This window comes from Podarcis liolepis, assembly GCF_965112155.1.
Source record: "Podarcis liolepis genome assembly, chromosome: 15".
Lineage (NCBI taxonomy): Eukaryota > Metazoa > Chordata > Lepidosauria > Squamata > Lacertidae > Podarcis > Podarcis liolepis.
In genome coordinates this window covers 43,361,908-43,378,038 of record NC_139566.1, presented here as the reverse complement: position 1 = coordinate 43,378,038, position 16,131 = coordinate 43,361,908, and the positions used below count along the sequence as shown (strand labels likewise).

General features: G+C 46.6%; 1 protein-coding gene across 24 annotated transcripts in view; it reads left to right on the top strand.

The window, feature by feature from the left end:
• CAMKK2 (calcium/calmodulin dependent protein kinase kinase 2) overlaps positions 1–15,878 on the top strand; it is a 50,640-nt gene extending 34,762 nt beyond the window's left edge. For 3 of the 24 annotated variants that reach the window (XM_083476704.1, XM_083476693.1, XM_083476701.1), the window contains exons 13-18: positions 968–1,055; positions 4,047–4,160; positions 4,526–4,654; positions 6,099–6,199; positions 9,599–9,640; positions 11,828–15,878. In XM_083476704.1, coding sequence (XP_083332830.1) covers positions 968–1,055; positions 4,047–4,160; positions 4,526–4,654; positions 6,099–6,199; positions 9,599–9,640; positions 11,828–11,906 — 553 coding nt within the window. In that variant the 3' untranslated portion in view covers positions 11,907–15,878. The remainder of the gene's footprint in view (positions 1–967; positions 1,056–4,046; positions 4,161–4,525; positions 4,655–6,098; positions 6,200–9,598; positions 9,641–11,827) is intronic. The other 21 variants (XR_014519485.1, XR_014519486.1, XR_014519490.1 and 18 more) reach the window with 11 other exon arrangements.
• Positions 15,879–16,131: the final 253 nt, after the last annotated feature.

Below are 16,131 nucleotides of genomic sequence, written 5' to 3'. Positions count from 1 at the left end.
AACCTTGGAGGTGCTTTGCTGCTTGCCAAGCCGTTCCAGGACTTGGTGTGATAGGAACGAGTCTCTGTGTGCCCCCCTCCCCCAGCACATATATAGGGTGAAAGACAACAACTTGCCCCCTCAGTACCTCACAGTTCCTCCATTGGGGGGGGGTGGAACATATTCAACAGCAGTAAATTGGGGGGCTGGTTTCCAGGACTGGCACTCAGGTGCCTCCAGCCGTGGAGGCAGAGCATGGCTGATAGGCTTTAATCGCTTTCTCCTCCATGAATTTGCCATCCAAGTTAGCGGGTGGTGCTGTCACCAGGGCAGGCAAGTTCCGGGTGCTGGAGAAGGCTTGCTGAAGAGTTGTGACTGAGTTGGAGCTTTATTTTATTTTATTGACTGATTGATTGAATTTATATACCACCCTGTACCCAGAGGTATACTGATAAAGCAGGAGGAGAAGGGCGAAGTCCTGGGAGAAAAAGTTGGGAGCAGGGATTGGGGTGGTGCCTGGGAACCTCACAACTCAGGTGCCGCTTCCCTGGTTGTGTGTGGCTCCCCTGTTGTGGTGGCCGATTGAGGCAAATAGGCCACAAGGACATTTTTGGGAAGTGCTAGGAACACAGCCCCTCTCTTCCCCCAGCCCCATAGCCAGTAAATGAGGTTCTCGTTTGTATTTAGGTGGGCTTAGCTCAGTGGAAGAGCATCAGCTTTGCATGCAGAAGCTCCTAAATTCAATCTCTGGCATCTCCAGGTAGTTCTAGGAATGTCCCTTGTAGACAATTCTGAACTAGATGGGACCAATGGTCTGACTCCTGTACAGCAGGAATGACCAGCTTATTTTCCAGCCTGCCTTTCCATCCTTAAGGGCTAGAGACTTACTGTTCATTTGTTTGTTTCAAAAAGAAATGGTGAGAGCAGGCCCAGTGCTTGTGAAGCAAACTAACTGCTCCACTTGTCTTGATATTTCCTCCCCACCCAGGCCAGACATTTCTGATGAACTGAAAGATCTGATCACGCAGATGCTGGACAAGAATCCCGAATCCAGGATCACAGTCCCAGAAATTAAGGTATCCCACAGTCAGTTCAGAACATCCGAAGAAGTGTGGTGCCCGTAACCTTATATGTCTCAGGTCCTTTTCTTTGGCCTCTCTTTTTTGTTGTTGCTGTTCTGACATGCTTATCTGTGCTACCATTCCTGGTTGAGGATAATAATCCATTTTACAGTGTCTACCCTTCTTTATAGTCCAAAGGTCTCTTAAGGTGGGCTTACAAATGGATTTTAAAATTCCCATCATGCCTGGACAGTGCCCCGTTTTAAAGGGGACGCATTTTCCCACCAGAGCTTGTTGACAGGCTTAAGGTCAAGATGTGGGAGTTTTGCAGGAAGGGAAGACAATTTGCATTGGAATTCCCCTGCAGGGCAGTGGGGCCTTGATCCTGACTCTTTTCCCCCACCCCACTTCCCCAGGCTGCTCCAAGTCAGATAATCAGCATGGGCAAAATGGGTTAGATCCTTCAAGCTGCATTCTAAATCTAACCCACTCTCCCCTGCAAGAAAATAAAAGAAAACCTTGACTACTTTTTGTAAAATAAATATATATACGAGTTTTAGTTGCAGAACTTCCAGGTCACTTACATCCACACCATACATTTATGGATTTCCCCAAAGAAACCTGGGAATTGTAGTTTATTATGGGGACTGTGGATTTAAATATACACAAATGTACCTCCCGTTGCTCGGTCCCTGCTCCTGCCAACCTAGCAGTTCGAAAGCACGTCAAAGTGCAAGTAGATAAATAGGTACTGCTTTGGCGGGAGAGTAAACGGCGTTTCCGTGCGCTGCTCTGGTTCGCCAGAAGCGGCTTAGTCCTGCTGGCCACATGACCCGGAAGCTGTACGCCGGCTCCCTCGGCCAATAAAGTGAGATGAGCGCCGCAACCCCAGAGTCGGCCACGACTGGACCTAATGGTCAGGGGCCCCTTTACCTTTACCTATACTGAGTTGCTTTCAGAGTATTAAGCTTATGGTTTCAAAATCTCTCTCTCTTTTTTAAAACAGCTTTTTCATAATAAAATAAAATAATCTAAATAAAAACAAAAACAGAGAAAGAAACAGAAAAGAAAACACCGACTCCTCTCTTAAAAGTAGCTCCCTAATCCTTGTCTCACACAGAAAGTAATGGACCCTCCCAGCTCTCACAATGGGGGAATTTTCCCCTCCCTATCAAGTTTTAAAATTACAACTTGGCTGGTATTTCTCATCTCACTTTTTCCTTTGGGTTGTTCTTGTTCCAGTAAACAATATAAAGCTGCTGCATCTAAGAGAGGAAATCTTGACTTGTATTTTCTCTCTCCTGGTCATCTACAGTCAGTTAATTTATTCATTCTCATTATCTGCCAGGCTTCCCATAATCATCCATCTTTGTTGGGACATGAGTTGCATTTCCAGTACTTTGCCTTTAGGACTCTGGCAGTGAGCAATAAATTTCCAACTAGGTCTTCATGTCTCCTATTCACATTAATTTTTAAATATCCCAAAAGATAACAAGTTTAGTTTTAGTGGTTTTATGGTATCCAATTATTTCTCTAATGCTTTTTGGAATAAGCTGCCAGTACTTTTATGATCTTATACAGCTCTCTGCCAAGGATTTCCAAGCACCTGGAGGAAGTTGTGGAAGGAGGAGGCAATTCTTGAGCTATCTCAGGGCCTCGCCATACGGCCTTTTTATTGTGCATTCATGATGATTTGTGCTCATGATGCTCTCTGGCATAATTGCGCACCTGCATATGTTTTGGGGCAGCTATACTGATTGGTTTCCACTCGGTGCTTGTCTTGTAATTCCTGCTGAAATCCTGTTACTTTTCATACCACAAATGGTATGTTCTGTCCCACTTTTGTTGTGCGGTGGTGCAAGAGCTGCCCCTCCAGGTTGCAGTAATATAGAACCACTGGGGAAGCATTGCAGAACAACTAAGAAAGCAGGAGGATGTGTGGATGGACCTGTATAAATCCACCACTAATTCACTCTTACTTTGTGAGTGGCATGTTGCAGAACCTGCAGAAATGACAGGCACTGCTAGCCTGCTTGGGTCAGAACCAACACTTTGCCTTGTGCCTGGAAACTTGCCAGCATTAACTCTGGAAACCAATGCTATAAGAATATGGGCCTGGTCCTGTGTGGCTCTTATGATCTAGTCCAGTATCCTGTTTCCCACACTGGCCAAGCAGATGCCCTTGGGAAGCCCACAAATGAGACCTGAGGATAGTAGCCCCCTCCCCTCCACTCTGTTCTTGAGTTGCTGATACTCAAAGACAGGCTTGTCTCTGAGCCTGCAAGCTGGAAAGACCCACTGTGGGTGGTGACAATGGCTAGCCGAAACCTCCATGAATTCGTCTAGCCCAGTTGAGATCCACTTACAGGGTCACAACCTGATCTAAGGTGGGTTGCAAAAGCAGCATTACCACCATACAAATATATGGTTGAAAATAATGAAGGCAGGGGTCACAAAATGCATGTTTGGGTTAAAGGTGGGTTCTGGGCCTGAAAAGGTTGAATTCATGGCTGTCACCACATCTTGTGGTAGCAAATGTCATAGTTTTTAATGCTTTGTGTGGTATCGTCTGTCTGTCTGTCCGTCCATCCATCCATCCATCCATCCATCTTCTTGCATATTTATGTTCCTTCCTTCTGTCATGGTACCCACGGTGGTGTTCACCTGGTACTCATCCAGGTCTGATTAGCCCCAGACCTGTTTGCCTTCAGCATGATGGTGGCCTTGTGAGCCTTGTTGTGAGTGTGTCAAGAAGTTCTTACTTTTGACAGTCCTGAATTTCCTGTCCTTCGCCTTCCTTGGCTCACCCCTGATTCTAGTATTCTTGGGCTGAATTCTGTAATGCTTACTCTTACTCTCAACCAGAAAGCCCCGTTCTAACCAGCCCCTGGATGGTTTTGGGTTTCCCTTTTCTACACCTTCTCCTTTTGACACCCAAAATGTACACTGTGTGCCAAGTGTGTCCACATCACTGATTGGTATGAGGGCATTATATGTGTTCCCCAGAGCCTGTTCCAGTTGACAACCCTGCCGCTATGCTATGGACCAGTTCCAGTTGCCAAATGCGCTTCAGAGGCCCTGACAGCCTATTACAAGAAATTCAGTCTAGAAGCTACCATGGTGTGTATCAAACTGCAGTCCTAGCTGTGAATTGATTTGTGGTAGCTGGATTTCCGAGGGATTCCCCACCCCCACCCCCACGACAAGTGCAAAGGATGCTTCCTCCATTTTGTAAACCAGCTTCATAATCTTATTTTAAAATAAAGTTTCATAGTGCCGACTCCTTTGTCCTTCCAGGTCCAGGGGAAGTGTGTTTCTCTTAAATTGTTCCCTCTTCCCCCCAAAATGAAACAATTATCGGCTTCTGCCCAGCTTTTTATATTATTACAAGAAAGTCTCTGGGTCACCAAATCGTAGGGCTTCCCCGCTCTCCAGCTGTGAAATCAAGGCAATGTGTGGTGTTTCTCCCCCTTCTCTCAAACAAGGTGCACCCCTGGGTCACCAAGAACGGGGTGGAACCATTGCCGACAGAGGACGAGAACTGCACGCTCATAGAGGTGACCGAAGAAGAGGTTGAGAATTCGGTCAAGCACATCCCAAGCTTGGCCACTGTGGTGAGTGAGACCCAAGTGCTGCTTGAGGGTTGGATATGCCTGATTCAAAAGGGCACGTCTAACCAACCTATTTTTAAAATCTGCTCCAAGTGCCAGCGAACCTTATTGGCTGAATTTGCAGGTCACAGTGCGCTAGGTGTGGAGAACTTTTGGCCCTCCTGTCTCGCCAAACTACAACTTCCACCAGCCCAAGCAAGCATGGCCAGGGGCTGGGGATGATGGGAGTTGAAGTTCAGCAAAATGGGGAGGGCCACAAGGTTCTTCATACCCTGCCGTAAGTTATAACCCAAGGATGGCTAACCTTTTGAGGGCTGAGGGTCACATTGACCCTTCTTTCTCACGCTTCCCAAAGCAGAAGCTTCTTTTCCCCTTTACCCCCCCCCCGACACCCACTCCCAAATATGATGCCGCTGTGGGAAGGGGGTGAGCACAGCTGCAGGGAGTGAGGAACAGAGAGAATTTCTTTGGGGACTTTCCCCCCTTTGTTTTCCTCCCTGCTGGTGGTGGCAGGAAGGCTTGTACAGACCCCCTCCCCAATGCTGATCCTTTCAACCTCTGACCCGTATGCACTAGGTGGGAGGAGCAATTTGCACTGAATGGAAGCCCCGTCCCCCTCCTTGAGCAAGGAAGTTGGGGGCGCACCTTGTTCCAGCAAAGGAGAAATAAGCTCCCAATGGTTTTTTAACACCTGGTTTTTACCAAGCCCCCACCTGACTTCATGTGGAGTATCTGGCATAGGTCGAGTGGGGGTGGCTTCCCCAAAAGGCCTGGTGGGTCAAGTTTGGCCTGTAGGCCAAAGGGTCTCCTCGACTGATGCAGAATGAGGAGGATACTGGACAGTATCACTTCAGATTGTGGGGAGGGGGGTCCATGTTTCTGAGTCCTCCTCCTCCTGCAAGTGGCTTGCTAGTACAGTGGTACCTCTTATTGCGAACGGGATCTGTTCCGGAAGCCTGTTCGCAACCTGAAAAGCCCGCAAACTAAAGCACCATATCTGCGCAGGTGCGCAGCGTGATTGGCGCTTGTGCGCATGTGCAAAGTGTGATTTAGCACTACTGCGCATGCACGGGAAGCGAAACCCGGAAGTAACCCTTTCCGGTCCTTCCGGTTGGCTGTGGGACGCAACCTGAAAAAACATAACATGAAGCAAACGTAATGTAAGGTATGACTGTACAACACTGGAAAAGCTATCTGTAGCATTTGCCTGGAATGAGCTAGTTTTAAAAAGCCTCTCTCCTTGCATTAAGCTAACACATCAGAAAGAAATTTCATGTAGGCCTTTCCCTGAGGTGCCAGCTTACTGGACGCAGTCAACCCCTGGCCCCCCTCAGATGTCTTGGGATTGTAGTCCAAACTGTCTGGGGGCTGCCAGGTTGATGAAGGCGGCACCATATAAATACAGAAATACCGGTAATAGTAAAACAATCATAATCTTCTCTTTCAGATCCTGGTAAAATCAATGATCAGGAAAAGATCTTTTGGGAACCCGTTTGAGGGGAGTAGAAGAGAAGAGCGATCCCTTTCTGCGCCAGGGAATCTGTTGACGTAAGTCTCTGACGCAGGAGCCTTGAGCTGTGGAGAAGGGCAAGAGTTTTCCAAATGTGCTGTGGAGAATTTCCCTGGAAGTTAGGGGTGCTCAACAATGCCTAACAAACAGGCCCAGCCCTGCCATTAAACAAACTTGAGGTGTGTGTGTATGTGAGAGAGAGCAGAACACAGCAGTTTCATATTTATTTAATGGAGTATTAATTGTCTTTCACTGTCGGGAGTGTGGAAGAATAACCTTGCTTCCCTTGGAAACTTTGCACTTTGACTTTTGGATGATGCCTTTCTGCTGCTCCACCTCAGGCAGCAAACTATTTTGAGCCAGCCTTGTCAATAAAAGATGGCGTTGGCTGTCTTCCCCTTCAGTGTACAGCCATAACATGGGAGGTTATGATCTGAGGTGCTTACCTCATGTAGAAACATGGCTGAGTCTCATGACAATCCTGTCCAGGAGCCTGTATGAACTACAGCTGTTCACCAGAACATAATTTTTATTAATATATTTATTTTTGTATATGCCACCCATTGTAGAAAGGTGTGTCTGAATTGAAAAGTTTTTACTTGGTGTCTGAAAGCATGGGCAGGGGGCTATCCAATTTTTTTAAGGCAAGGTTTTCCATAAGTGTGGTGCCCATGCATAGAAGGCCCTGTCCTCATGTCCACCAGCTACATCTCAGATTCAGGTAAAGAAACATAGCAAGAGCCTCTGTGAAGGAAAAGGCGAGAGGGGAAGTGCTTATTGAGCTTTAAATGGACCACTGGGAGACTTTGGTGTTTAACACACTGGTGGCTTGAACCCACCACTGGAAGGTGGGTCTCTCCTGCAGCACCACCAGCTTTGGGAAAGGCAGGTGCAGGGTTGTTGTTGTTGTTGTTGTTTTAAGAGGTGGAGAAAAGCAACGTAAAAGAAGATGGGCTTGCTTTATTTTTAAGAACTTCTGTAGAAAAGGGAATTGTGGGGGCTGGCTGCTGGTCTCAGAGTGATGGTGGAGGCAGCACTTTCCAAAAAGTGCAGGGGCTGAGCTGTCTACTTTTGTAGCTTTCTATTCACAGACGCAGGGGACGCGGGTGGCGCTGTGGGCTAAACCACAGAGCCTAGGACTTGCCAATCAAAAGGTCAGCGGTTTGAATCCCCGCAACGGGGTGAGCTCCCATTGCTCGGTCCCTGCTCCTGCCAACCTAGCAGTTCAAAAGCACGCCAAAAAGTGCAAGTATCTTAATAGGTGGGAAGGTAAATGGCGTTTCCGTTCACTGCTCTGGTTTCATTGTGCCAGAAGCAGCTTACTCATGCTGGCCACATGACCTGGAAAAACTGTCTGCAGAGCAGACAAACGCATTCGCAACTGGACTTAATTGTCAGGGGTCCTTTACCTTTACCTTTATTAACTCTGAAGCAGAAGTGGCCAACCTACAGCCCACAGGCCATATACATCTCCCCCAAGTGTTTTCCCTTCCCCATAAGTCCTCCCCCAAATTTGGCTTTCTTTCTTTATTTGTTTGTTTGCTTAGGATTTTAAAAAATAATAATTTATTTTTAAAATAATTTATTTTTAAATTTATTTAATTTATTGCTACTGTGATGCCAAAAGATTGTTGTGCCTCACAAGCACTTCCCCCCAATTTCCCTTCCTTCTTAGGGAAATGAATAATGAATGATAAAAATGATTTAAAATAGTGCAGAATAGCTGATGGGAAAACCCTTTTGTAAGGGCTGCCTTGAGTTCTGCCGCTCTGTCCATGCCTACACCCAAAGTATCCAGATTCTTTGGTCAGAGGGATTCGGGATAAATTAAGGGTTGCATAGTTTTCAAAGGGGTAGCTAAGAAGAAGGCAGTGAGAATTCATAGAAACATCTCTAAGCTTTTATTTTGCACCTTGTGAAGTAGAAACTCTTGCAGGATCAGGCATCAGACTTCCCATACCCCAACCCATATAAATAAGGGACAAATAAGACTTGGGTTTTGGATCAAAACAAGCCACAACTTTGTTGAATACAGATGAAAGAGGTTTGGCTTGGGCATGGGGAAATCTAAATACCGTATTTTTTGCTCTATAAGACTCACTTTTTCCCTCCTAAAAAGTAAGGGGAAATGTGTGTGCGTCTTGTGGAGCGAATGCAGGCTGCGCACCTATCCCAGAAGCCAGAACAGCAAGAGGGATTGCTGCTTTCACTGCACAGCGATCCCTCTTGCTGTTCTGGCTTCTGGGATTCAGATTTTTTTTTTCTTGTTTTCCTCCTCCAAAAACTAGGTGCGTCTTGTGGTCTGGTGCGTCTTATAGAGCGAAAAATACGGTACTTCTGGCCCGCCCGCTGGAAGTGACGCATGGTCAATCCAGGTGGGGGTTCCTAAGATCTACATCCAAGAGGGTGACCCCCCCCCGGGGCCACCATCTGGGGGAGTTCCTTTGGCCCTGGCTCCCCCAGGGCATGCAGACATGGCCACTCCCCCTGGATCCCTTTAAAGGGATACCCCAGTCTGGAGGGGCAGGCAGAGATGACAACCTCCCCTCCATCCAAAACCAAGGATTGTTCCAATGCCCAACCAGTTCTGACGATTGCTATGAGGTAGGCAAAACCATCGGGTCACTGCCAATTAGCCCAGTGGGCAAATTCCCACCCAGCCCCTTGAAGGATGGCGACCACCGTAGCCACAGCAAAGTTATTGACTATCGGCTTAAACCGAGGGTCGGTGGGATAGGGAAACCCGGCGCAGGAACAAACAGGCTGAGCCCCAGGTGTAGGATGCTTAAATGGGCAAGGGGTGGATCCGGGGGAAGCCCAGCGTCAGCTCCATTTGCAGCGCCCCCCGGCACAGCCCAAGTCCCAGCCTGCAGCCCCATTTGCTTAGGGTGCAGGCCAGGATTCGGTTCCTGATAGGCGGAGAGGGTTCAGCAAGGGCACCGCAGTTTGAATTCCCACGTTGGCGTCCCAGTGAAGCCTCCTCTGTCCCGCAACGCCAGGGCACCAAAAGGGGTGAGCGGACTTGTTGTATTTGGCAAAAGCTGAGATTTCTCAAACTACCAAATCCTGGGCCACAGCAGCAGGTCTTGGAGACATGCAGATTATGCAGTGTTGTGCTTCTACTTCCGTTGCTCCATTTTATGGTTTGGTTTCTTTGAACTGTGTCTGGAAAGAGATGTACTTCTTTCTACGCAGCCAGTGCTGAGTGTGACAGTGGAGGACATTGCCAGATTGTGTGTGTGTGTGTGTGTGTGTTTGTGTGTATCTGAAGAAGTGTGCATGCACACAAAAGCTCATACCAATAACAAACTTAGTTGGTCTCTAAGGTGCTGCTGGAAGGATTTTTTTTTATTTTGTACATATGGTTGTGTGTTCTCATATCCACTTCCTGTCCTTCTCCTTGACCCGCTGTCCCACGCCCCACCCCACAACTCCAGAAAAAACAAATCGGGAACTGTGAAATATTTCATCAGTCAAAGGTAAAGATCACAATTGTCTTGCTAGCTCCTTCTACCTGTTTGTCCGTTATGCAATGAACTGGAATCAAAGTCTCTGAGCTGCTGCATGTTGTCGTCAGTGGAAGGGAGAGCATGAAGCCAACTTCTTCTGACGCATGGAATGCTCTTGTTTTGGGGTTCCCTTTCTGAAATGTGTAGCATGATCGTGATTCGACAAAGACCCTTCCCCAAATAAGCAGTAGCACACAGAGGATGCCGAGGTGGTGGGCTGTCAGCAGGGCTGTTTCAAAGCATTATTATTAATTTAGTCTGCTTCCAGGGCAGCTGGATGCCTTGCAAAGCACAGTGAACATCTATCGCCTTCCATCTCAATTTGCCCAGAGGCACTCCATCCATTTATTGTGGGTCTCTGCTCTGAGCGCTTTATGTACCTAGCAATGCCCCTGGTTGTCGGGAAATATATATATATGCATGTGGCTGCCAACAGAAACTTGACCGGTGCCAGCTCTTGGATTTCTTTGGTGCATTTTCAAAATACGGGCTGCAAAGGACTTCAATGTGTGTGCAGAGTGCATTCTCCTCTGTGGTGAGACACCCAGCCCAGAGAGGGTGCGCGTTCTCTTTAACTCTCAGTGTTCATACAGGGTGCTTTCTTTTCTATTCATGACTTGTCCTGACACTTTAAGGATGCAATTTGATCTATGCTGCTTGTAGTTATATGGCCATTGTAAGTATAATAAAATACACGAAAGCATAAGTGTGTACCATATATAAAAATTAACCGTAGAATTTATTGGGGTTGCTTTTAATTTTAGCTTGTTCATATTAACAAGGCACTGCAAACTATGGACAATTTGCTGCAAAATTCTCACTCGGGTTTTCTTTGCTGCAGTTGCAAACAGTGTCACTTCATAGGTTCTATATTCCTGTTCATCAGATAAGAGCAAAATTGCTACAGGCGAGATTCAACTAATGAGCCCCACTAGGGGAGGCGTGTACATATGCAAGGATTTCTGCTAATGCAAGAAGACTCCCCCCTCCTGCATGCACCCCCATGCCTCTCAAACTCGGCTCAGGGGGGGACAGGAGGACCCCCACAACAGTGTGCAGGTACAGGAGAAGGGGGACTCTTCAATCTGGCAAGCTGAAATGCTTGTGGTGAGGAACAATGGTCATAGCCTTCATGGAATCCCTCCCGTTTTCTTGAACTGGCCGTCTGCTACATTCTTGAAGGCTATAGCACTGCCTAGCCAGGCCTGCTGCCCTGTAGAGGCTTGTTCCTCATCCCTGACCATTGCCCACACTGGAAGTTGGAGGGCAACAGGTTGTTGAAGGCTGATTATTTATTCTTACTTTTTCGTTTCACCAATTTTTATCCTGCTTAACACTGTAGTTCTCTAACCATGAAACCAGAAAAAGCTTACTTTAAATGCCTGCTGAGATTTAGCAAAAAAAGACACTCTTTAGTAAGTGCCAGACACTCAACATCGAGGGGGCCTGTCTGATCTCAGCTGAGGGGAAATTCCACAGCAGGGAGCCCACTGAAGGCACAGCTGTTGGTGGATGCAAGCCAAACATCTGGACCACGGGGACCACGCCCAGTGACTTCCCTTGAAGACCTCAGTGATCAGGCAGGGATCAAGTGGTCCTTGGAGTTGGCAACACCCAGTTGGCAAGGGTTAACTCACGTTAATTCAACAGCCTTGAACTTGGCCCAGTAGTGAGTTCTTAAATACTGGGGTTGTTTGATGCTGGTGGTCCAGCTCTGCCCACAGTCTGGCTGCAGCATTTTACACCAGCCAGAGCTTCCAGACCGGGCCAATTGCAACAATCGAGCCTTGAGGTTACTAATGCATGACTCACCAGGGACAGGCTATCCCCATTCAAGAGTGACTGTAGTTGGCGTACCAGCCATAACTGGTAGGAGGCACTCTTAGCCACGGAAGCTACATGAGCCTCAAGCAACAAATATAGATGCAGGAGCATCCCACCACCACAAACCACACACCTGTCCTAGCAGAGGCACCTGTGCAATCACTGCCCACCTGAACCTCCATTAGCGTATATCAAAGCTGTCCTGGAGCCATAGAAATGGCGTCAGGTGCAATCGGAAGATGTGTAGCCTATTTTCTCTCTCCCTTCTCATTTGACCTTGGAGGGGGGGAAATGTATGGTTTTTAACACGTTTGTTCTTCATTTTTTTTTAAGCAGGAAGCAAAACAGCGAAGACAACCTTAAGAGCATCAGTGACCTGCCAAACGTGGGCGAGAATGAACTGCTTTCCTGAAAGCTGCCATTCTGGTTGGAGCGCACCCTCTGGTCCCATCCCGACTCCCCACCCCCCGACTCCATTACAAGGCATGTGTCCATGGAGGGAGAAGCCTGTGGAGCCCAGGGCGATCCAGCCAGCATTCTGTGAGGCTGGTAACCATATAGATGCTGAATGTAGAACTTTTTGTGGCAGCATGCTGTATAAAACAGAATCCGTCCAGGCGCCGTAAATAAGGACCATCACAGGATCATGTCTGATATCAAAATACGAGGACCTCAAACCGGCCTGCTCCTGGGCTTCATCTGAATGGAGCGATGTCAGAGCTTGTCATACTGATTTTGCGAAAATCAGCCAAACTATCAACCTCATTTAGGGTGGGGAGAAACTCCCAGGTCAAATATTTCATGAAGAAAATGGTCCGTATTTTAAAAGCGTGTTGAAAGTGGGCAGCTAAGTGTGATGCTTTTGATCAAGCGGAGATTGTGTTTGCATCCTTCCAGTAACATACATCTTTCTCTTTTTTGCTTTGGTGTTTACTATACATACATTTTTTGTATTGATATTTTTTACTGCATGGAAACCAAACAGAAATGCCACATCGGGGTTTTCGGTGATGCTTGGGCTTTTGTGATTAGAGATTATTCACAGCTGCATTTGAGAGTGGTTTGCCTTGATTTCATTTGACCATCCTCAAGACCATAGCCGTGGTGTGGTTTGTGGGGTTTTGAGTGCTCCAGACATACAAGGCAGACAGAGCCCTTTCTTTCTGAGGGGCTGTATGTGCCAGAAGAGTGCTTGACTTCAGTACAATCATGCTCAAGCACAAATCTGAAAACATGCACTGCTGAGTGAAAACGATATTGTATCTAGCTGATGAAGTGATAACAAGAATTTCCTTCTAGCAGTTTTACTTGATCTCTGTTATCTATATGGGCATGTACAAAAAATAATAATCAGGATTTTTAAAATAATAATTATAATCCAACACTTCCTGTTATGTAACATGGTTTAATACATTTTAACAGAATAACAGATAGCTTCTGCAGTTTTTGAATACAATCCAATGAATTTTACTGAAATATATAGATTTTGCTGCTAACGAATATTTCAATTAGCTTGTAAGCAGAAGTAGCTGTTTTGTGCTTTTTTTGTACCTGAAAAATGTGTCATTGTTCCCATCTTTAGAACGGGACCAGCACCTGCATCCCTGTGCTCCGATAGTAGCCCCTAGCTGAGGAAACAAAAGGACCAGGGAATGAAAGACTAAGCTCATGCATAATTTCCACCCACCCTCACTATTCTTGCCTTTGCTGGAGTATACAAGTTGCTAGAATAGTTTTGCCATGTCAGTAAAATCTGTAATTTTAAAAGCAGCTGGCAGAATTGCATGTTTGGATGCTACCATGTTTTTCTTGGAGAGAAAACAACCAGCACCAAAAAATTCACTACTCGTCAGAATCTATACCCCTGACATGCCAGCTTTCTGTGGACTAAAGAGTCTCCAGTAGTGATGCTTTCAGAGATGCGGTCTTTCTTTCACTCCAGACCCTCACATTGTAAAATTGACCCAATCCTGGGATGGTTGCTGAGCATGGAGCTTCCCTCCGAGAGCCTCCCTCAAACCCAAATGGGGCCTGCCTACATCTCCCAGTTGGAGGCAGAGCCACAAAATGCATGATCTGTTGAAAGACGTAAACTGTTGCTGCAGCAACCATCAGGCCTCTCTCTCTGCTGTTTGTTTTGCTATCAGGTACCACTTCGTAGCCCCAATTAATCTATTTGTTTTGGGTGGGCTTAAGTGGCTGATGGCTTTACTTTCACCATTCTTTCTACTCCGCTCCCACTGTAAAAGCTCTGTTTACATGGCAGCAGCATCTTAGGTCATCCTGCAGTCTGTGTGTCCACATTATTTGCTGTTCTACTTAAGCTTTCCATTGTACTTCTGCCCTCTGGCAGGCTGGTGCTGGAGCTGTAGTCCAAAACATCTGGAGGACACCAGCTTGTCGGAGAAGGAGGTACCTTAATGCTTAATTTCTCTTCATGACGAGCACTGGAGTCAAAACGTTGAAGGAGGAAGGGAATCTGCTGCCTGTTTGCGTAGAACTAAATGGCAGACCTCCTGGGTTGTTGTGGTTTATCATGAGTACGGCGTGGGCTCCTTTATGCGTCCCATCCTCTCCAGTTTTGAAGCCCCCACCCACTCAACACAACCAGGAGAAATGTGTAATTAATTACCATCAATTTATTAATCACCTTCTAAATAACTGTCCCGAGGCGATTTACTCAAAAGTTAGTTAAAAACACAAAAAAGAGCAAATGCATTTAAAACAAGACTGAAAAACTAATGATGTAAACACTTGTGATAAAGACCTATGAATCCATCTGGGGAAGCCTGCAAGCACAAAATGTCTTCCAGGGCAGATAGTAGGGGGTTGTTTAGTAGTTGTGGGTTGTTGTTCGGGAGGAACCATGTAATTCCCTGGTTTGGAAATAACGGGAAGCCCAGAGAAAGAGCCATCAGGCAGCCTGTATTAGCATCCCACGTCTCCTCATTAAATTGAGATGCCAAAAAATGTGTCTCAGGGGTTGCCAAGTGTTTTATGGGCCAGCAAGACAGTCACAAAATGGTTGCTGTGTGGGTATGTGGTATAACATAAAATGGCTGCCCTGTTTAAAGAAAAGGGAAAAGAGACAAGAGCACAAAATGGGCCAGACATGCCCACTGCTCAGAACAGCTGGGAAGGGAGGTGTTCAGTCCTGGCGCTGGATGAAATGGGGGCATGTTCCAAGTGTAGGAGGAGACAAGCCAGCACAAACAGGGACTGGGCAGGAAGAGCAAACCACCTCCTGTGTGCTGAAGGGATCTTTAATGGGCTCTTTCTCATAGGTGCCATCGGCTGAACTGACAGCACATTGGTGCCCACAGGGAGTGCTTGGGAGCTTGCACATGTGATTTAATTTATTCCATTGCCACTCTCTGGCCTGCCTTTGTTCTAGACGAGCTGCGGTCTTGTGCAGCCCTTGCACTTGCTCAGGCATTCTCTGAGAGGGCTGGACTCGGCCCCTCGCACCATGCTTGCTGCGCTGAGATGCGCAGTTGGCTTGGCAGCACCAACCACAGACCTCGGCTAAGGCCTGCTCACTGTTCAGGAATAGCCTCTTGGCCGTTGGCTCCCAAGGCAGGACTGGCTGCTTCCTCCACAGAGGCACAGAATAGGGGAAGGTCCCTTTGCTATTGGCAGAATTCCCTTCCCGTGGAGACTAACCAAAGTCTGAGGTTGAGCGTCTTCCAGAAAAATCTACAGCAGACATTTTAATGTGCTGGGCATTTAATGGTAAAAATGGACAGTACAAATGAGTGGCATTAATCTTTGTGGGTCTGTGGGAACCTGTGGACCTCCAGATGTTGCTGAACTCCATCAGACCCAGCCAGTGTAGTCAGGGGACGTCCAACAGCACTCGGAGGCCACAGCTGTCTTAGCCTTATAAAAAAACGGTGCTCCAGAGCTTGGAATGGGTTCAAGCTGTAAAGCAATTCATTTTGTTAAAAAAGCAACAGTTTAGATTCCAGTGTTGAGAAGAAAAGTGTGTGAACAATGCTAAATTATTGTCTTCAGGTGCAATTCATGCTTTTTATGCCCATGTAACCAGGAACGCTAGGATCTAAAAGCATATTTTATTACAGGGCTGCTGCATCTATGGCTACAGAACTGTAACTCCTGGCGGCATTGCCTTGTCCAAGCTCTATAATATTGCTGCTTTTTATATTGTTGAATGACCAAGGCTTGTATTATTATTTTTAATTTTTGTTCCTGCCTATGTCCTTTCTACTACACTTCTACTTTTATCAAGCGTTTTAAACATTATGTATTTATCACTTAAATGACCTTTTAAAAAAACAAGACAGACCCAACAAGGAATTGGCAAGCACTTTTCCAGGAGACTTTCAGTATTCAAGCTGAAATAAAAATGAGGGGGAATGATAAATCCAGCCTCTAGGGGTTTCATTATGTTGGTTTTGCAAAAGAGAGGGAGAGAGAATACATTTACCTGCAGCTTAAGGACATCCCAGAAAGGTCCACAAGATGCCTTGGCTATATCTCACCTGTCCTACATCAGGGTCACGATATAATGCAAGTGCCTTCCCACCCTGGTGCCCTCCGGATATTTGGACTCCCACCACTTCTAGCCAGTACAGGATTGTAAGGGCAGGATGTGAGTATTTTAAAATAAATACATT